General features: G+C 37.3%; 1 protein-coding gene across 1 annotated transcript in view; it reads left to right on the top strand.

The window, feature by feature from the left end:
• The window catches only part of RAB11FIP2 (RAB11 family interacting protein 2), a 42,149-nt gene that overhangs the window by 12,630 nt on the left and 7,910 nt on the right, over window positions 1-21,609 (top strand). Inside the window, exon 4 of the mRNA XM_058544097.1 lies at window positions 19,036-19,081. Coding sequence (XP_058400080.1) covers window positions 19,036-19,081 — 46 coding nt within the window. The remainder of the gene's footprint in view (window positions 1-19,035; window positions 19,082-21,609) is intronic.

Raw genomic sequence — 21,609 nt, 5'->3', positions numbered from 1 at the left:
AGTTCCTGAATGCATGTGGAAGGCCACCTAACCAAGAATAACCGATTGAAAAAACCAAATGATATCATTTTAGCCTTTTTTTTTTTTTTTAACTTTGCAATTTTTCTCTTGCTATTCCTCACCTCTCTCTTCCGGGTAAGTTAATTTCCTTTCTGCACTTCTCCACCCTGCGGTCCTCGTAAGCCTTGCCATCTCCATTCCTTGGCTCCATCGTGGAATGCGCAGTTAATTCATCTCTGAGGGTCCTAAGCCTAGTTATCCTTGATGCTAAAAACTCTTTAATTCTTTTTTGGTTGATAACGTTGTGTTCCCTTCTTTGGATTTCTGCTGATCTAGAAGAACATAAGGTTCTTCTAGGTTTTAGTCTTCCAACTAAGCTGTTTAGGCTTCTTCACAGTTGTGCTGAATCTTCTTTCGTGGTGCCCCACAGCACCTAGATCAGTGCGTGTCCTCAGTGCTGATCATCAAGGGCTCCTGGGGATTTTTTTTTTAACTGCAGTTTGTTAGGTCCTATCTCAGACTGAATTAGAATCTTTAGTGAGTGGGCCCTGAAATAAAAATCAACATTCTTAAAGCTTCCCGCTGATTCTCAGTCAGGTTTAAAAATCGTTGATCTAAATTATATCATCTATTTCATAAGAGTTCGGTAAGTACTTGTTTATGAATAGGAATCAGGAGTTATGTGTGTTTAATTCTTTTAAAAAAAAGAATTAAAGAGTTTTTAGCATCAAGGATAGCTAGGCTTAGGACCCTCAGAGATGAATTAACTGCGCATTCCATGATGGAGCCAAGGAATGGAGATGGCAAGGCTTACTAGGTAAACCCATAGTTGAATAGACAACTTAGTCACATTAGCTTTGCTTGCAGGGCCCCGACTAAGGTGGAGGGCACAGTAAGGAGATCTGCTTGACTAACCCAGGGATGTGGAGAGGAGAGTGAGATTTGGCAGAACAGGTGAGGAACACGTGAAGCATAGTGAGTGTTGAAGAGCAGGCAGAATTGTCTGCCTAGTACATATTTATGGCCTCTGTGGATGAATTGTTTCTCAGGATTCAGGTGAAATCTAGGCATCGGTACTGATGAATGACACTTTTAAAATATACTTATATTTGTATACTACCTATAGTAAATTGAAGAGAAACTGTGTTCGTAATGTATGTTCTTCTAAGGCTCCATGAAAAAATTCAGGACTGAAGAACTCCACCTGCTTAAGGGAATTCATTAATATAAGGAGGAAACTGGTTGTGTATGTCTTATTCTGAAATTTAAAAAAATGTAGTCAATAATATAAGCATACTCTGTATGATGAGCTCAAGGTGTTTGATGTTAGCGGGGCAGGCAACTCATGGGAGAGCAAGAACTCATGGGAGATGTCTTTACCGGAGAAGTTTGCTTTGGGAACATCTTCTGTTTGTGAGTTGTACAAAGAAATTGCTTTTCCTTTTTTTACTTTCTGCTTTCCTGTAGTTGTGAATACCCTGTAGCAAACTCTTAGTTGCTGTGATAAGTTAATGGTATGTTTTATAATGTTATGCCTAGCATTACTGATTTTATTGGCGCATATATGCATATATTGCCCTTTGCAGTATTTACTGTGGAAGAACCTGTCTAGTTCTTAGCTGATGAACTTAGGCCAAATAGTTATTTTTTAGGGCAGTATGGAAATAGTGTCTAAGGTCAAGACCTCGTATTTATGACTAATATTTTATAATTTTGCATGACTGTACGCCTTTTACTTTTGGAATCAGGTTGACCTACTTTCCTCTTTCCTTCCCTCCGTCTCTCCCTCTTTTTTTTTTCTTCCTTAACTAGTCAATTCCTGTCTATGTTTGTATCACCTTTCTTAGAAGCTACAAAAAATTGGTTACCTAGAATATCTATTAAACATGTTTCTAATTTTCACAAATCAAAAATCACCACAGGCTATTAAACATGTAACCATTATTATGAAGTTATATAACATATCATAAAAAAATGATAGACTGCTTACAGTAGGCTTACGTTTTGATTTTATAAAGTTATAGTAAACAAATGATCCTGAAGAAAAGATCATATTCGTAGTTTTAAAACCATTATTTTATAATACTCCTTATGGACATTTTTCCTGTTTAAGTTTAAAGCTCACTCTTTGGCTTAATAAATCTTAACATGCATAAGGTTTATTTTAAAAGCAACATTTATTTTTTGTTCATATTTGTCTAATATTAAAGATAATTTGCCTCTTATTTTGGCAGACTCTAAATCTTTTACACAGCTGAAAATATGTAGCCTCATTTATGACACAGAAAACAAAAAACTTTGGAGATGATTTTTAGAGCCATAATCCATTAGTGCCCAGGGAATTACAGAATGTATCCAATGAAACAATGACTGGGAACATGAAATATGTGATGTGATTAGTTCCCTTAACACTAACTAGAACTTTTATGCTTAACTCCCCAGATACTAGTTGAAACTTTGTTACCCTTTGTCATCCTAATACTCATTATAATAGCTTTCATTAATTGGTACGTCTCCCAGTGGGTTAATTTGCAGATACCAACCATGCCATCCTTTTGCTAACTCACTAATGTGAATTGATATTTATAGACTTCAATATTGAAAATAAAAAAGGCTCTGTAACAAAAAAAGACAAACTTTGCTAAGTTATTATTATTATTAATTTTAAGGTGAGAGATTGAGGTAGAGAGAGATTCTGTGAGAGAGAAGAAAACAAGTCAAAAAAATCCACAAAAACTACTGTAGGCTAATAAACTGATGTGAAAATTTCTCAATTTACAGCGCTTGACAGGTGCTAAAAGAAAAGCATCTTTAATTTTAATGTGTTGTTAGGACCTCTTTAGAGAGACTGTACAAGTTATTAACAAGGTCCTCAGAGACAGGAGACGGGTAATTAACAGACCTATGGAGATATAGTTTAGGTAATTAACGAGCTCTTAGGCACTGGACATGGGATAACACATAACGAGTCCAGTAGTTAAAGAGAACAGGTTGTTATGATCAAATACAAGATATAGTAGGTAAGTCCTCTTGAGGTTTCTGATAGAAAAGTATTAAGATTATATTCCATTGACTCCAGTGCACTCATTTTTGTAAATCAATATGTAAATTTTTTGGTTTAACTTTTAAGATAGAATTTGAGAGGATTATTTCTCTGTAAAACCAAGAAGCAGCGAAGCTTGTTACATGTACATTAATAATCTTTGTTAATTGCCATTAACGAACATGTATATTTTGAGAAAAATACATTGGAAACACATAATTTATTTGTTTCTAAATTGTTTTAGAGATTTATTGTTCTGTTTATTTTTCACCTGTGGACTGTTGGCTAAAATTGTCTATTCCTGGTTGACCTTACTCTCCTGATCCACTTTAAAATGGTCAGGATCTAGGCCGGAGAGGAGACTCCTTCACCAGTTTGAACTTTACATAATATCCACGGGTCCCTCCGGTCATGCTCCTATGCTACCTTCAAGTCTGAGACTTGACGTTCCCACCTTCAAATATTTGGTCCAGCTGTTTCTTATGTACATTTGAAATTGTTGAGGTATGAATCAAGTTTTGGTTCTGAAAACTCTCACAGTTAGCAAATCTTTGTCATAAACATGTTATACTCTAAAGATTAAGAGTATAAGGAAGGCCCTTCCCAGTCTGCTGATTCATTCCATTGTCTCCTGGCTACTCCAGTCCATCAATTGATTTTTTCCGAGTTTCAGATCTGATAATCAAATGGTATTTTCATTATTTTTGGAATATTTACTATGTACAATGAAATCCGAGATTATTAAGATATAAATCCTGCTCTTAGAGCTCATAGAAACAGACATATAAATATTAGGTCTGAATTCCATGCTGAAGACGACATTGTGTAGGCATTGGGGAAACAAGAAAGATTTTTAAGTTGGTCTGTGATATGATCAAAGTAATGTCTTAGACAGCCGTGTGGCATTGGGGATCTGCTGGGGACAAGAGTGGCATTCTGCTTGTGTGTATGTGGAGGGGGGATGTTGGGCGATTGGTAACAGAGAAGAAACAATGAGGATTATTCCAATGCTGTGTCTTTAATGGGTATCTTAAATTTGATGAAACACAGCATTGTAAAAACTACGTATTACAACAGTGTCATCTGTAGTTTTTGAATCTTGGCATTTTAGTCTTGATGGAGAGTTTTTGAGTTTTTTGTTTCTGTTTGTAATGAGGTGGTATCTTGTTTATTTTAGATTTTTGTTTTAGAAAATAGGAATTAGGTGTTAAGTTGTTGGAGACCAGCAAGTTAGTATCAAAACAGTAACAGTTCTTGAGAGTTTGTTTTTGAACACTGAAACTTCTTTGAACACAAGAAGCCAAATTTCTGTAACTGCTTATGGGTTTATGCATTTAAAGTGTGTTCGCTTTAGCATTGTAATTACTACATGTATTTCTCTCCAGTGGTTTTGGCTTTACTAAATCTTGTCCCTGTTAGACCGCTTTTGTTAGTTTTTCACTGAGAGAATAACTTCTGTGTCTTGTATACTTGGCCTTCACTTCTGTGTACACATTTCTTCCAGGCCTCCTGATTCTGTGTTGAGAACATTTCCAGTTGGGCCACTATGACCACATCACCTGTGGTTACTTTTTTCATAACGATAAAGCTTTAACTTTTGAAATATGGGTGCTATTTCTATGTATTTAATATATGGTGATAGCATTACCCGTGGCCAGGGTGTTTTATAGCTGCTGACAATAGAAAATAAAGCAGTTAATTTGATTATGAAATGATTTTCCTTATATGCATTTAGTTTCTAAGAATGTTAGGATCTAGACATGTAAAATATCTACTTGAACTTATATTTTTAAGGATAAACTATTGCTCTTTGATTTAATGCATTAAATAGAATATAGTGTTATATTTTATAACATATAATTATAATATAAATATAGAAATAAATATTAAAATAAATATTTATTAAATGTAATATATTATTATACATCAAATAAAATTTTTTTATGTATTTTATATATTTATTTTAAGCTTAGAAATCTTTCTGACAAAAGTGCTGTTACCACTTAAAACAGCAAATACATGAATCAGCTTGGACTTCTTAGAGTAAAACTTAATTCAAATTGCCAATTTTTAAAATTGTTTTAACAAACATGTATGTAAAGCTCTATTAGAGCTAGGGGTGGGGGTTGATTCACAGAGGACTCAAGTCCTAGCTGCCACAAGAGCTGGGGAGAGGGATGTGTAATCGATGACCTGTCATCCAAGCAGAGTGAGCTGTGTTGAACACGGAGTTTGCTGTGGAAAGGTAGAAGAATAGTCAGCTGGAAGTTGGGAAATGCTTCTTCATGGAAGAGGCCGTTGAGCTAGTTCTTGACTATTGAACATGATTTCATAAGGTGGGGAATGAGCAGATAGACAGTTGTTTTAGTAAATAGCAAGAAAGCTCATTAAAAAATTTGTGAAGTGCTTTTTGAAGGAATATTTTATAAATAGTGACTGTATACTATTATGTCATTAGCTCTTTACTAACTACCTAGTAATTTTACTGTTTCTTTTCTAGTTGGAGTCATGGAGCTATACTCTATGTCTGTCATTCCCTGCCGGGTAGTTTCCTGAGGAAGTGCATTTGCTACGTTAGGCTACCAGGGAGCCAATTAGTGAGCGCCTGCAGCAGCTCTGTGTTAATGTGACCTCTTTGTTATGGAGCCTGATGTGGGAATGGGTTGTTCAGGTTAATCACATATTTTGCTTACTTGAGGTGTACGATGTATTTGTTTCATATAGATTTTTTTGTTTTCAAAGAAATTAAATGCCCCAAATTAGTTAAAAATGGAAATCATACTGGACATAATTTAATATTTGATTCAGAAGGTATATTTGATTAGCTTCTTCCAACCAAAGCTTTTACAATGTAACATGAAAATATAAATATAGTAATAGAATATTCTGAAGGGAGTATAGGATACATATTAAGAGTTCAGGTTTAGGACTCAGATCTGGATTTGAGTCTGTTGAATAGCCGTGTGACCTTATTTAACCTTTCTAAGCCTCGTTTTTTCTAGCTGTGAAATGGGGATAACAACTTTGGTGTTGTGGAAGACGTTAAATAATGTAATGCACATAAAGTGCTGAGGGGAGCATTTGCCACGTAGTGGACCTGGAAATGAGAGCTCTTGCTGTGCTCTTATTACACAGCATCTACAGAATATATAACAATTGCTTTAAGTAAGTTAAATGAAATTGTTCCAAGTTATAATATATTCTCAACTTAAAAAATCTTAAATAAAAGTACAATTTAGGAGCTCACTGACCAAAAAAGGACATACATGTGGCAGAAGACAATAAACTTGATAGTTTTTCAAGTTTCTTTTAAGTCGTATGTTCAATAATAATCTTTGATGAAATAAACTAAACCACATTGAAATTAAGTAAAACTATATTCCAAGTATTAGGTAGAAAATTTATTTTATTACAAGGCAAAAGTATTAATATTGCTATAAAATCCAATGTTCAGAAATTCTTGCATAGCACTAATAATGACAGTGCAGGGTAGACATGTAAGCTTTGGCTTAGTAAGTGCTGATAAAATTACAGGAGACTATATGGGTAAGGGTAGGCAGTCCAGGCATCATGGAAAGGGTAGAGTTAAGAGTCTTAAAGGATGGATCTATGAAAAGAAAGAGGAAGGGGCTTTTATAAATGGAGATTAAAATGAGAAAAGGCAATGAGGTAAAAATGAGTGTTTTAAGTGGCTCTCATGGACCCAGCCTACCTAGAACTGTTAAGGTTGGAGGTAGTAGTGGAGATGGGACCTTATTACTAGGAACTTAGCATACCAAAATGAAGAATATGCACCTAATTCTATAGTAAGTATAAAGGTTTTTCAGCATATGAGTGATGTGATGGAAATACAACTTTAGGAAAACTCAGAGCACAGTGACTTGCTCTTGCATATATGATATGGACCTGAAGGGGAATACACACACATGAAATCAAAGAAAGATGCCAGTGAGACCACATTTCTAAGTGTGATTTTAGATTCAGAAGAAAAACATTTTACAGTGAAAAGTCATTTTAATTATATATATAGCTTATAAGAACAGGACAATGGGGAAATTATTGTGGTGTCAGAAATTTGCAAATATTATAAGGTACACTTTTTAAATCAATGGATACCCGTGTTTTAAATGTTCTTGAATAATTTTTTTTTTTAACGCAGAACTGTTTAGAAAAGGCTGGCTGAGAGATAGTATAATACACAATTTCCAATAAGATCATTATATTCGTCTATTTTTGGGGGAGCGCTGGAGAGTGTATTTTTATACAAAAGAGTATATTCTTTTCCAGCAAAATTTTGTAATTTCGTAGCCCTGTGAAACAAGTTCTTGATAGCCAAGGAAGTTTTAAGGCTTCCCACCCTGGGGTGTGGAGTGGCCAGAAATCCCCCAGTCGCCCCAACACCTCTGCTTCCAAAGAGCATGTGCGGAAGTCTGGGGCTTGTGTCACCCAATGGAAGGGCCCCGGGAAATCTGGCTGCCTTATGTGCCCCTCCTTGAAGGCTCTTCAGTGATGACTTAGGTTGGAGAATCAGGTGCTTTCTGGCCAGAGGCCTTATTACATGGTGTTCTTAAATACCTGAGGCCTTCCTGGTGACCAGAGGGCACCATGGCCTCCTCTCCAGAACGTGGCTTTGTCCTAGGCACAGACAGAGCCAGCTGGGGTACTCTTGGCCAAGGGTGTTGTTGGCCCTCTGGCCTTTTTGCCTAGTCCAGGGGGACCCAGGGCCAGCTTGTCTCGTCCTCACCCTTGTGGAAGAGTTACTTCTGCCCAGGTGGTCCTTAGCCTCTCCTCACAGGAAAAAGGTGATCCAGGGTGCTGGGTCGGCCTTGATCACACAGGCAGACAGAGCCTGTGCTGGATCTGGCCCTGTAGAGGGGCCTGGTGCCCTGTTCTCGTCACTCCTTCCCACTTGCACTGTTTTGCTTCTAAAATAAACAGAACTTGATCCTCCCCCCATTCCCTAAGTAGACTCCAGTGGCTGTATGGCAGGCAGTGGACCAGGGCCTACTCAGAGCAACAGGATAAACACAGCACAACTGCCAGAGTGACAGTTTTCCTAAAGATCGAGAGAGAAGAGGTTCTTTTTGTATCAAGAGAAACATGATTATAGTATGAGTAAAGTAGAAAAATCCACCTGAATTTTTATTAAATTTGAGATGTCAAAGAAATTTTATGCTTGTTACTGGATTTATTCTCATGTATTGGGGGAAATAGAAAAATTTTGAGAAGCATAGCTTTGAAGGAATGGAGAACTTTTGGAGTCCATAGGGCTGATGTTTGGAAATTTGTTAATTGTCTGATTATGTTTAAAATAATTGTTTCTTCAACAGAAGAAAATAGTAGGTTAAACTTGATGGAATATTATATTCTTGATGAAACATGCCTTAATTTCATAGATATCTTTAAATCCTGAAGTTTAAGACCTCTTCAACATTTTCATTACTAGTCATGACAGGAAAGCAACTAGGTCTGAATTTGCTGTCCCTGATCTTTGTCACTGACCACAGTTTTTAATTGTCTCGCCTGTGAGATCTCATAGCAGATGTCCTGTGAGACTATTAATAAGTAAATTACCGTTAATCCCCATAGACGTTTATGTATTCGGTTCTGTTTTGCCATCCGGGTATTTAGTGTTCATGCCCAGTCCCAGGAGAGATAATATAGTATTTTAATCTATAATATCATTAATTTGATTTGGTACTGAGTTCTTTTTTTTTTTCTAAAAAGAAAGAAAACAATATTGAGTTGCACCTTGCCTCTTAAGTTCTATTTGCGTGTGTAATAAACATAATTGAAATGTACTAAAGGTTGTGTTTACTAGTGGAATCTCTCTTTGGACACTTCATTTTTTTGGGTTTTTGTAAAGAGGATCATTAAAGAACGTTTGCTTAAACTTGTTTAACATTGAACCTTTATGGAATAAATAACTGTTTTCAGGATTTACCAGAAAAATCTCAAATTAATCTGTACTGTGGTCAGATACCTAAACTGGTAGACCTGGTTGGTAAGCTGGATAAACTGGCTGGTTGAATTGATTTTGTTGAAAGTCACCAATTTGAAACTTATTTCAATTCATGTTGGCAGTTGGTCGGAATAATTCTTCATATCTTAAAAAGAACTGAAAAACATTCCATTGATACACTGTCAGGTCTAGATGTAAGTAATGTTTGTTATTTAGGAAAACACTTTCCTCTGCTCTTTGGGGACCTGATATCTTGTTGTTGAAACTTCTATTGACCTACCATTGATTTACTCAGTCAACTGTTAACCCAGTTTTTACAAATTTTTATTCAGCACTTTTATTAAGTACATTCATTTATTCAACATACATTTGTTAAGCATCTGCCATGCCCTAGGCACTGTGTCAGATGCTAGGGCTGAAAAAATTGAGATACCATTCCTCCCTTCAAGTAGTTTATAGTTGAAAGGAGTGGGGAATTTGATAGATAAACAAAAGGCAAACTTTAAAAAAAATAATTTATTTTTTAGAGCAGTTTTCAGTCACAGCAGAATGGAGCAGAAGGTACAGAGATTTCCCATATCGTCCCTACCTCCACACAAGCATAGCCTCTCCCATTATCAACATCCCCGACCAGGGTGATACATTGTTACACTTGATGGACCTACATTGATTGACACATGACAATTATACAAAGTCCATAATTTACATTAGAGTTCACTGTTGGTGTTGTATATTCGGTGGGTTTAGATGTATCATGACGTGTGTCCACCTTTATAGTATCATACAGAGTATTCTCCCTCTCCTAGAATCATACAGTCTATAGCCTTTTCAGATTGGCTTCTTTACTTAGTAATATGCATTTAAGTTTCCTCCATGTGTTTTCGTGGTTTGACAGCTCATTTCTTTTTTAGTGCTGAATAATGTCTGGATGTATCACAGTTCTTTTATCAGTTTACCTACTGCAGAACATCTGGGTTACTTCCAAGTTTTGGCAGTTATGAATAAAGCTTCTATAAACATTTGCTTGCAGGTTTTTGTGTGGACATAATTTTCAACTCCTTTGGGTAAATACCGTGGAGTGCAATTGCTGGATCATATGGTAAGAATATGTAGTTTTGTAAGAAACTGCCAAAGTGGCTGTACCAATTTGCATTCCCACCAGCAATGAAGGAGAGTTCCTGATGCTCCACGTCGTTGTCAGCATTTGGTGTTGTCAGTGTTCTGGATTTTGGCCATTCTAATAGGTGCATAGTGGTATCTTGTTGTTGTTTTAATTTGTATTTCCCTGGCGATGTGATGTGGAGCATCTTTTTGTATACTTATTGCCATCTGTATATCTTCCTTGGCGAGGTGTCTGTTGAGATCTTTGGCCCATTTTTAAATTGTATTTTTTGTTTTCTTCTTGTTGTGTTTTGAGAGTTCTTTGTATATTTGGGATAACAGTTCTTTATCAGATATATCTTTGGCATGTATTTTCTCCCAGTCTGTGGCTTATCTTTTCATTCTCTTAATGGTGTCTTTTACTGAGCAGAAATGTTTAATTTTAATGAAGTCCAGCTTATCAATTCTTTCTTTCATGGATCATGCCTTTGGTATTGGATCTAAAAAGTTATTCCCATGCCCAAGGTCATCTAGATTTTCTTCTATGTTATCATCTAGGAGTTTTATGGTTTTGTGTTTTACATTTAGGTCTGTGGTCAGTTTAGAGTTAATTTTTATAAAGGATGTGAGGTCTGTGTCTAGGTTCATATTTGGATAGCACTTTGTCATACAAAAAATTTTATATTCATTTCTTTTAACCTTTTAATCTTAATTCTTTGGAATAGGTGGTGGTATTTCTATTTCTTAACTAAAAATAAAATATGAAATTTAGAGCAGTTCAATAGGTTGTACCTGTATACTAGGTGGTAGGCAATAAGTTTGGAAGGACAAATGGAGTCAAATCCAATAGGCTTTGAAAGCCAGGCTAAGGGATTTTGTTATTATTCAGGAGGAAGTTGGAGGCCAGAAGTTTTTTGACAGATGAGTAATGAGGTTAGACTTGAGCTTTGAAACTCCCTACCCAGCCATGTTGCGTAGGCTGGGTTGGACAAGGGAGGACTGGCAGACTGTTAAGAGGCTGTTGAATAGTCTAGGCTGGAGGTAATGTGGTCTTGTGATCGAAAGGTAGCAGTGAAAATGAGTAGTGAGGAAACAATGAGAGATCCATGTCTGGAAGCTGAATGGGGAGAATCTGGCAGCTTTTATGAGGTGTGCAAGCTGAAGGCTAGAGTTTAGGGTGTCTCTGAGGCTTTACCTTTGGTGACCAGGAGACTGGTTGTACCAGAAGGAGGAAAATCAGACAGAGCTAATATAAAAGACAAGATGATGATTGGTTTGGGACACGTTAAATTTGAGGTACAGGTAGGATGTCCAGTCATTGACTTTAAGTAGACATTTGTGAAGGTGGTATTACAAAGGATAAAGTGATTGTGGTTGAAGATAAAGGATTTAGCAGTCATCAATCTTGTGGTGGTAGTGGGAGAATATGAAATCACCAAGGTAGAGAAGAAAAAGAGGTCTGAAAACAGAACCTTAAGAAACATCCAGTTTCCCATCCAGGAGTGAAAAGAGGAAGATGACAAGAAACAAGAACAGACATTGGTGCCAAATGGAGCTGAGAGGTTAAAGAGAATGAGACTGTTGCCTTAGGTAAAAATAGTTTGTTGGTGATCTTTGTAAAAGAAGCAATCACAGGGCTGGCCCCGTGGCATAGTGGTTAAGTGCGCGCGCTCCGCTGCTGGCGGCCCGGGTTCGGATCCGGGGCACGCACCCACGCACCGCTTGTCAGGCCATGCTGTGGTGGTGTCCCATATAAAGTGGAGGAAGATGGGCACAGATGTTAGCCCAGGGCCAGTCTTCCTCAGCAAAAAGAGGAGGATTGGCATGGATGTCAGCTCAGGGCCAATCTTCCTCATGAAAAAAAACAGAAGCGATGAGTATTGGTGGTGGGGGCTGTGTTTCAGATTGCAGAAGGTGAGTGAGTAAAGGAACCAAGTCAGCAGGGGTCACTTGGGAGGGATGAGAGACTGGCCAAATAAACATGGTGGGATGTCTGGGGGGCAGTGGGCTGCAGCTGTGCTCTGGGGAGAGAGATGAGTCGATACAAATGGATGAGGGGACGATCAGGGAGATAGAGGAGGTCCACAAAGCAGGTCCCATAGGTGGAGGGCGTGAGACCGTCGGAAGGTGAGAGGATCAGATGGGATTTTGATTGTGTAAGATCTTTCTTACCCTGAGCAACCGTATCCCACCTTAGGGATTACTGTTCCTTTGGAAACATGTTTAGAGAAATTCTGTTTGTGAAAATGTGTTATAAATTATAAGGCAGTATATAAATATGAGGTGATATTATTCAAATCCAACTCACTTAAAGCAGTTATACCATTGCAAAACTGCAGGAGCAATCAGTCTTTAATAATGTAATCCTAAATTGAAACTAATTTTGAACATAAAGTACTCTAGCTCTCTCACACTCTGGTAATGTGAAAAGTGTTATTAAGTAAAGGCCAGGAATTTTTTTTATGGCTAGCAGTGAATTATTTACAAAGTAGGAGACTATGTATATTTTGAGAAGAAAAAAATAGCATTAAATTTATGGAGCATAAATTATGGAGCATAAGCCAGAAATTGAAGGGAAAAGGGAAGTGTCGATAATGCATATGAATAATCATGATATATTGTTTTTCTTTGGTTCTTCTCTCTTTCTTTCTAGTAGATCAATAGAACAAACCTTTGTCCCTAACCATTTTAAGTTACTAAGTGAATACCATAGGCATTTATGGGATATTCTTCTATCAGTTAGAGTCCTAGCAGGAAACAAAGGACACACTCACATGGATAACTGAAGCAAGTTTAGTGAAGAGAATGGTAACAGAGGGCTGTAGGGTTAAGGACACCGAGGAGGGACAGCACAGCCCCAGGGACCGGCAGTGTCTAGGAGGGACTGCCATGCTCGGGTGTGAGGGAGCAGCTGTGGTTGTTTGTAGAGGAGCTGCTGCTGCCGCAACTGCCCTGCAGCGGGAGGGACTGAGGAGGTGCTGTAAGGGGGCTGGGGCGGGGATCTGTCCCCTGCCTCCCCTTCTTTCTGCCCTGCAGTCTCACGCAGGTGCCTCCCAGTGGCAGAGTGTAACTGGAAGCCGGTGGGCCGGGGGCCCAGGTGGTGTGCTCTCCAGAGGTCAGCCTCCTGGGGTGCAGGAAGGGGCAGAATGGAGCAGGGGAGGCAAACAGAAAATAATGGGCACAGTTGGTTCAAAACCTACAGCTTTTCAGCCTTTGTTCTGTCTCTTTAAGACTGTCTAAGTCTTAGACTTTTCTCGGTCGTTTCTGGTTGGAAGACTCCTCAGGAGTGTTTTGGACTCCCTGACACCGACCGTCTCTGAGCTCCCAGTGGGACTGAACAGTTCGGAGCACTGTGTGGAAGGAGTACAGTGTATGGCTAAAGATCTTACACTGTGGAGTTCGGCTGCCTTTCTTTGTATCCTGACTCTGCCTCTCAATAACTGTGTTACCTTGGGAAAGCTTCTTAACTTCTCTGTGCCTGTTTCCCCTTCTGTAAGTGGAAATAAAAATAGCGCTCACCTCATAGGATTGTTAGGAAGGTTGAGTGAACATGTGAAGTGCTCAGAAAGGTGCCTGTAGCACGGTTCAAGTCGAACAAGCATCAGCGGCTTGTTGGGCCGGGGGTGGTTCTTCTTTGCCCCCACTTCACTGTAAATGGGGCGTTTTTCTTTTCCTCTTTTCGGACTCGTTAAAGATTTTTTTTTTAATTTTATTGAGGTCATATGATTTATAACATTGTGTAATTTCAGGTGTACATTATTGTATATCAGTTTCTGTATAGACTGCATCATGCTCACCACCAGTATTCTGATTTTTATCTGTCGCCGTACATATGTCCCCCTTTACCCCTTTCGCCCACTCCCCACCCCCTTTCCCTCTGGTAACCACTAATCTGTTCTCTTTATCCATGTGTTTGTTTATCTTCCACATATGAATGAAATCATGCGGTGTTTTTCTTTCTCTGTCTGGCTTATTTCGCTTAACATCATACCCTCAAGGTCCATCCATGTTGTTGCAAATAGGACGACTTTGTTTTTATGGCTGAGTAGTGTTCCATTATATATATACACCACATCTTCTTTATCCCTTCCTCAGTTGGTGGACACTGGGGTTGCTTCTACGTCTTGGCTGTAGTGAATAATGCTGCGGTGAACATAGGGGAGCATAAATCTCTTTGAATTGTTGATTTCAAGTTCTTTGGGTAAATACCCGGTAGTGGGATAGCTGGATCGTATGGTATTTCTATTTTTAATTTTTTGAGATATCTCCATACTCGTCTATAGTGGCTGCACCAGTTTGTGTTCCCACCAGCACTGTATGAGGGTTTCCTTTTCTCCACATCCTCTCCAACGTTTTGTTATTTTTCATTAAAGATTTTATGTTATGTTACAGTTCTCTGTTTATACCCCTCCTCCTTAACTATATCTGTCACCAAAGTGAAGCCTCAGGTCTCTGGAGCCCACTCTCTCAGTTAAACAAGATCAATAGGGTACTGTCCTTTGAAAATAATGTCAGAAGTTCTTCTGTGATAGTTTAAAGTTATACTTATTTCCCAGACTCAAGAAGGAACCAAACGGTGTTTGAGTTGCTCCTCTTCTACCCCCCTTCCCCTGTTTGCCCCCTCCCAGCCAGGTGAGACACCTCCTAGGTTTTGCAGCTAACTTGAATTCACTTATTAAATACAAAATGGGTCAAGTTATAGGCCAAAATAGACTTAGCTTTATAATTTCAGCAGTAATGGGGCTTGGAAAGAGATACTATGAAAGATGTAATAATACTTGTTTTTAAATGCCTTCAGAAGAGTTTCAAGTGGTGTTATATGCCTTCTCATTGAAAGATTTAAAATCCTAGAGCCAGGAGTTTACACAGTGTGCGTTATCATATAGTAACAAGACAGCTAGTTAATCAGTTTTAATATATCTTTGTTCTTCTGTGGAGATTGTCTTGACAAGCACTTTATACTTTTCACTCTAAATAATCTCATCCCTTTCTTATATATTCTTGCTCCAAAAGAGTGTATTTATGTTTTAAAAAGAGAAAAGGAAAGGGAAAAACTCTGATCACTGCTAAATGCCTTAGTGATTTCTGCAGTGGTCAGTTTTATCACTCTATAAAGATTGGTTTGCTTTTCTGGCCTATCTATGGAAGACTAGTCCATAGCAGAAATTGAAGGACGGTTTCAAGTTCTCACCAATTTACTTATTTCTTTACTCAGTATTTATTCTAACTTCAAAATAAATTAATAAGTGATGTTATAGAAGAGATGCTAATGATTCTTTAAATATATTTGAGTACTATTAATTTCAAAATTTAAAATTAGCGTTTATTTGGAAAAATTCTAAAATTTGGAAATATCACGGAGTAAAAAATAAGCTTTTACCTAAAAACTTTAGAATGTTAAGGTAAAACATTTTATTAGTTTAAAATATTTTTAAAAATATGACTTTACAATATTTTTATCAGTTTAAAAGTTAATTTAAAATCCTCTGCCACCCCCCAAACTCCTTCAGTTCTGATTTCTAAAGTGAATTTTTTTAAATTCTGAAGTTTAAATTTGTATAGACTTTTTCAGTGTGAGCATGTCTAAGTTTATTCGATACCTGATTAAAAACACCCTTTTCCTTAACCTGTCAACAGCTCAGTTGAGCAGTCAGACTGTATTATTCAGTATCTTGTCTGACGTGAGGACAGCAGTCCGAAGAGAAAGATAGCACAAATTGGCGCCACACTTCCATAAATAGAGACATTTTATTTTTCAGCAAGCTAATTCAATCCAGTTCAGTTAACTCATTTTCCCTGTTAAGGACAGATCGAAAAAGGCAGCCATGAATGACTGGGCTTGTCATGTGTTTGACACGTCAGTGTGTGAATATAAAGCCGACCACAAGGGACGGGTCTGCCTTTAGATTTCAGACAATGCCCCATACAAGAGCCCTCTCCCTTGATCTGCCCTGCGGACTGCTGGAGAGGGTGTCAGGGCTCTCAGATCGCATTCAGGTATCATGGGAAATGGCTGGGGCTTGCTGCGCTCCACACCCTTTCTCTTACGGTTGTGACCTTTTCCGTTTAATTATTTTTAAGAATTCTCAGACATTTTTCAGGTTGTCACTGAGTTTCACTTTAGTTCTGTAAGCTAAAGCCTTTGGATATTACATATTGTTAGTTTTGTGATTTTGATAAAATCTTTGTCCTAAATGTCTCTTCCTTAAAAACCCTTATTACAATAAATAAAATATGATTGTTTCTATTTCTTAGTTCAGTAATTTCTTCCTGAGACATATAGTGAAATTTATACAGTCACAATATTGTTTATTCTTCAAGGATGTAATGGAATGGATTATGCTACCGAACATGAAACGTTTAAATAACAGGTATGAAAGAAGATGAAAATTGTCAAAAAATTGCCTGTTGCTCTGTGGATCAGGTCTACGAGCCTCATCTTTTGCATCAAAACCCTTCAAGGGCTCCTTCCCACGCTGCTGCCTTGTGTTCCAGTCTCTTCCGTGTTCATAATGGTGCTGCTGTCTTCAGGGTCCTCTTTCTCTGGCCAGCAGATCTATCCTTCCTGTGATTTTAAATCCTACTTTCTCCTTGACTTAGGCCTTCCTTGACTGATTGCTGTGATAGAGCATTTCTTTCTTCTGTGTGGTCTGAAAATTTAACTCTCAAAATGCTCTTCTCCCTGACACGAGTGCTGCTCTAGCCTGTGCCTCCTCAAAAGGAGGTGGTGTTTGCTGTCTAATTAAATTATGGGTCCTGTATCTTCAGGGCTTCAGTAGTGTAACCAGTGCTCACTAAGTGGATCTGTGTGCAGAGAGTGGGGCTCGGGCTGTGTGTCACAGAAGGACATTCTAGGACCAGACACCTCCACCACTTAGCAACGTATGACCACATGCAAGTTACCTAACCTCTCTGTGACTCGTTTCCTTATTTTCACAATGAAAATTATACCCTACCTTAAGGGTTATGAAGACTAAAGGAGTTAATGTTGGTAAAGTGCTTAGAACAGTGTCTGGCACAGACTATGTAAATGTTTATTAAATAAAATAATTTATTGAACATGTTCTTTCTGCTTGTCACTTTGCTAAGCGTTTTGCATGTTGTTAGCTCATTTAACCTTCACAGTAGTCTTATGTGGTGGATACTGTTGCCATCCCCATTTTACAGATGAGGGAACCCAGACAATCAAAGTTAAATAGCTTGCTCAAGGTCAGACGGCAAGTAGAGGGCAGAAGCAGGATTTGAATTCACACCACCTGGCTCCAGGGCCCTCAACCCCTTCTCTTCCTGTAACCACTGTGGACTACTGTCAACCTGAACGTAAATCGTTTTGTCCTTGAGAAGATCGAAGTCAGATGGAGAGGGATGCACAAAATTCGTTTCTTGACCTTTTAGAAAACAGCATGCTGTGAGATCATGGGGCGGGGAGAGAGTGGTCCCGCCGGACCCCGTGTTGACCACCTCGCATTGAAAGTCAGAGAGGGTGGGAACCACACGTGTTGGCATCTGCTACCACGGCACTCTAGGCCTGGGTGTACTATAGGATGATGTCTTTGCAGATTTTGTTTTTGTTGTTTTCTTTTAAGCCACTCTTTTGTCAGTCTCTTGAGGCTTTGCTGGTGCAGTGACTGGTCTGGGACCATACAGAACACCATAAAGACAGTGAGATACAGGGAAGGAGAAAATGCGTCCACCGCGTGGGCCTGGAAGGGGTGCATGGTGGGTATTTAAAATGTGTTTCAGTCTTCTCTACCACATCACCCAGCTCTACTGAAATACTAAATTTATCCACGGTAGTTCTAGCTTGAAAAGGTCAGCAACCAGTTCTGGAAGCTAGTACTACAGATCTTAGTCATAACAAATGAAACCTTGCATGTGTGAGAAATTCTCTTGAGGTGGTTGTACATGCATGTGGATTTACAGCTTGGGATAGGTACGTGTAATAATAGATATTTTCCAGACATTACATCCAGTGTCCAGACTTTCTGTGCACACCATAAAAAGTTTTAAAAGTGAATTTCTTCAAAGGATTCCAATTATTTAGCTGATAAAGCACAGATAATGAAAAAAATATATTTTGTCTTTACGGGGGGCTTGGGGGGATAAAAAGGTTCCTAGGACAGTAATGCTTTGTAGAGGTTCTAATGGCTAATACTCTTAAGGCCTGGGTAGAAATTAAACTTGAATAGCAACGATGAAATATTTACTCATCAGATGGCTTTGAAGTTGAGCTTCTTTTTGGTTGCAGTCCCCGTCCTAATGGATGTGTTTCAAAGAAGAAAATGATTATAGCATTCAGCTGGGATGTGTTCTTACTCTGCGTGGAAGAAATCCATTTTGTTTTGGTCCATTTGGGTATTTAAATTGTGAAGAACGGCTACTTAGAAATCACATTAATGACAGAAATGGTTCATACAACTGTGAATTTGTTCTCATTGACAGGATGGTGTTTAAAAGTTAATTTTTCTAATACCTGTAGAATTTTTTTAAAAGATTGCTTTAACTCTTTTATTCTACTTTCTAAAGTAAATTTATTTAATTATCCATAGTTTTATATCAGAAGGCATAAGGTGAGTGAATGTGTACATATAAAATGAATAATACATTATAAAATTTAGTTTTATAAATATCTCGCTGGGTAAAATAGCTTAAGTTTAAAGATGTTTGGTAACTACATATTTAAAGGTACAGTTCTTCAGTTCTGATAATAACAGGGATTTTCCTTCGAAGTTTAAAATTGTAGATGCTTTAGAATGTTGAGCAAATATTGTTTTTCTTCTACATCGTGGATTAAATTTCACTTGTCTGTGTAATTTAGAACTTTAGAAATTGTTGTGGAAATGTTGGTTAAAAATGTTCTGTTTTTATGTTTCCTCCCACGTGGACTATGATACACTTTTAACATTTATGTTTGTCTTTTATTACTCAGTTTTCATATGAATCTGACAAGCAATGAAGACCTCAGGAAAATCCCGGTAAGTTGCTGTGGGGTTAGAGAATTACCAAATAACCAGCCACATGCCGGCCTTCTGTCTGGCACACATTTCTAGAAAAGCCTCCGGTCTCCTTGAATCCCTCAGTTACCTACGAATTATATTATAGCTTAGTGTGGTGATTTGGGGAGAAAGAAGAAAAACAAAATTCATACTTTGTCTTTAATAGACAATATGATGTGACTTCTGTACCATCTGTGGAAGTTCAAACGAACATTATAGTTATAACTGAGGCCAATTTAGAATATACATATTTTGTTTGCAGACTGTTTTAAAATTACTATAAAAGCTGTATGTCAAGGTCAACATTATAGTTATGAAAGAAGAGCATGCGGAGAAAACTAACATTTCTTGTTGTTCTGACAAAGAATGAAGAAAGAATAAAACTGCTTGTTAACATTCAACAATAGGAAAAGCATCCTGGCAAGAGATCGGTTAGCCAGGAAAGTATTTGAAGGAACCTTTAGGACACTTACCTTCCTTGTCAGAACAAAACCAAATTTAGTAACAGGCTTGGTAGCGACCAGCTAAATTAACTCACATATTTTGTAAGGATTATTTAGATATCTTAACTTCATTTTATTGTTATTTGAAGTCTAGTTTTGGATCTCTGTTCGAGTTCCATTGCATCTTCAGTCAATTCTAAATATATTAAATCTGGAGAATAAGTTACTTTACAAAAATATGGGCACATGTTCTTGGTAGAAAACTAAATTCTCACTGAATTACAGAAATAGAGCCATTATTCCAAGGGGCTGGTGGTTAGTGTTTGAACCATCTGTCCTTAATGTATGTGATCCAGATGTATAATAAGAATTTTTTAAAGCAATAACATATCACAATTTTCTATGATGTGATATGCCTCGAAAAAACCATGGTGGTGTATAACACGTTCTAAATGCAGTTATTTGTCTTTAAAATTGTAGAAAACATAGAAGCAGAGGCCTTTGTACTGTGTTTTTTCTGTTTTATGTAAATGATGTATAAGTTTTGATGTTTCATAAATACTCAAGTCTTTATAATATGGCTGTCTGGCGAGAAATGTCAGAATATATGAAGTCAGCCTTTGATCAGATAGTAAAATGAATTCTATCAGGCAGTGACTTAATCTCAAACAAAATGCAACATCAAAAAATTGATTTAATGTGTAGCTATTGTTTATTAAGTAACATTAATTACAATTTCTATGTGCTTGTAAATGTACTTTTCCAAATCTTGTAATTTATTGCTGTAAAAGCATCCTTAGAATTCTTTAAAGAAATAAAATGTGAAAATTGTTTTAGTTAAAGGATTTAAAGGTGATAAAAGAATCCTTGATGTGTGATTGTTTTTCTCTGGAATACTAACTATTCTAAATGACAGTTAAAGGATTACTAGGTGTTGTTAATTTACTGCAAGATACAATTAAGAGGAGAAAGCTCATCCTCATACTGATCATTATTGAGGAAAAGTATTTGAACAATTTTTATGTTGAAGATGATAAGATGTTTGAAGTAATTTACATTAAGTTCTCCAATAATAGCCATCCACCAAGTTATTTTTTCCCCTTCTGGACATAGTATTTTGTAATTAAGTTTGTATGTCTTATACGCTAGTGCCAACACCTGTCTGTGAAAGCACAGTGTTTAAACAGGAGCAGTAGCCAGTTGAAAGGGCAGTGTGAGCTCTTTAAGGCCTAATTAAGAACTGAAAGGGAGATGAAGGGAGTAGGACAAAAGATGTGAAAGTAGCTGAGATGATATTCCCAGAGCAAAGTTCCTCATTAGAACAATAATGAGATGATCAGAGAGTGCCAAGCCGTCATCTTCTCTCCCCTCCAGTCGCCTTGGACGTCGGGTAGTACCCCACCAATATTTGGTTACCAGGACAACCTTTCTTTAATCTTCAGTTATTTTGAGTCCTCTTAATTTGCTTTTGTTTAAATTTAAATATTGTAAAAAAAATATACATTTCCTAGTTTAAAAGGCTAGACTATGTGTAAAGTAAAAATAGATCACTAGTAATTCTCAAAGTCTTTTGCAGAGCCATATTATTTAAAATTCCCGTTAGAAAACTCTATGTAATAATTCTGTTATTCTCTCACCCAATGCCTATTTTCTTATATCTGCATATGGAAATTTTTAAGAGAGGTTGGGTAGGGATGCAAAAGGATTAGTTGTGAAAAGAAAAGAGACAAGAAAAATTTACATTAAATTTCAATATAAGAAGACATCTTAAAAACATATGTGCTATCTATATGGAGTGCTGGAGGAAAAAATATTGAGTACTTAGGTTATTTGAGTAGGTTATTTGAGTCTTTACCAGTTTGGAGATTTCTCAATTTTAGAAGTTTTTCCAAAAATAGTGTTAAAAGTATTTTTTGAAAAACTAATTTTTATATTTGCCTGAGAGTTTTCCTCTTTAAGCAAAATAATTTTTACAACCAGAAAGTATTTTAATTTCCTATTGTATATATTACTTAATATTAACCTTTATTATTTTATTTGGAAGTATATCAACAAACAGGATAT

Source organism: Diceros bicornis, chromosome 6, assembly GCF_020826845.1.
Source record: "Diceros bicornis minor isolate mBicDic1 chromosome 6, mDicBic1.mat.cur, whole genome shotgun sequence".
Classification (NCBI taxonomy): domain Eukaryota; kingdom Metazoa; phylum Chordata; class Mammalia; order Perissodactyla; family Rhinocerotidae; genus Diceros; species Diceros bicornis.
Note: the sequence above shows the minus strand (reverse complement) of the source record. Positions and strands in the feature narration are given on the sequence as shown.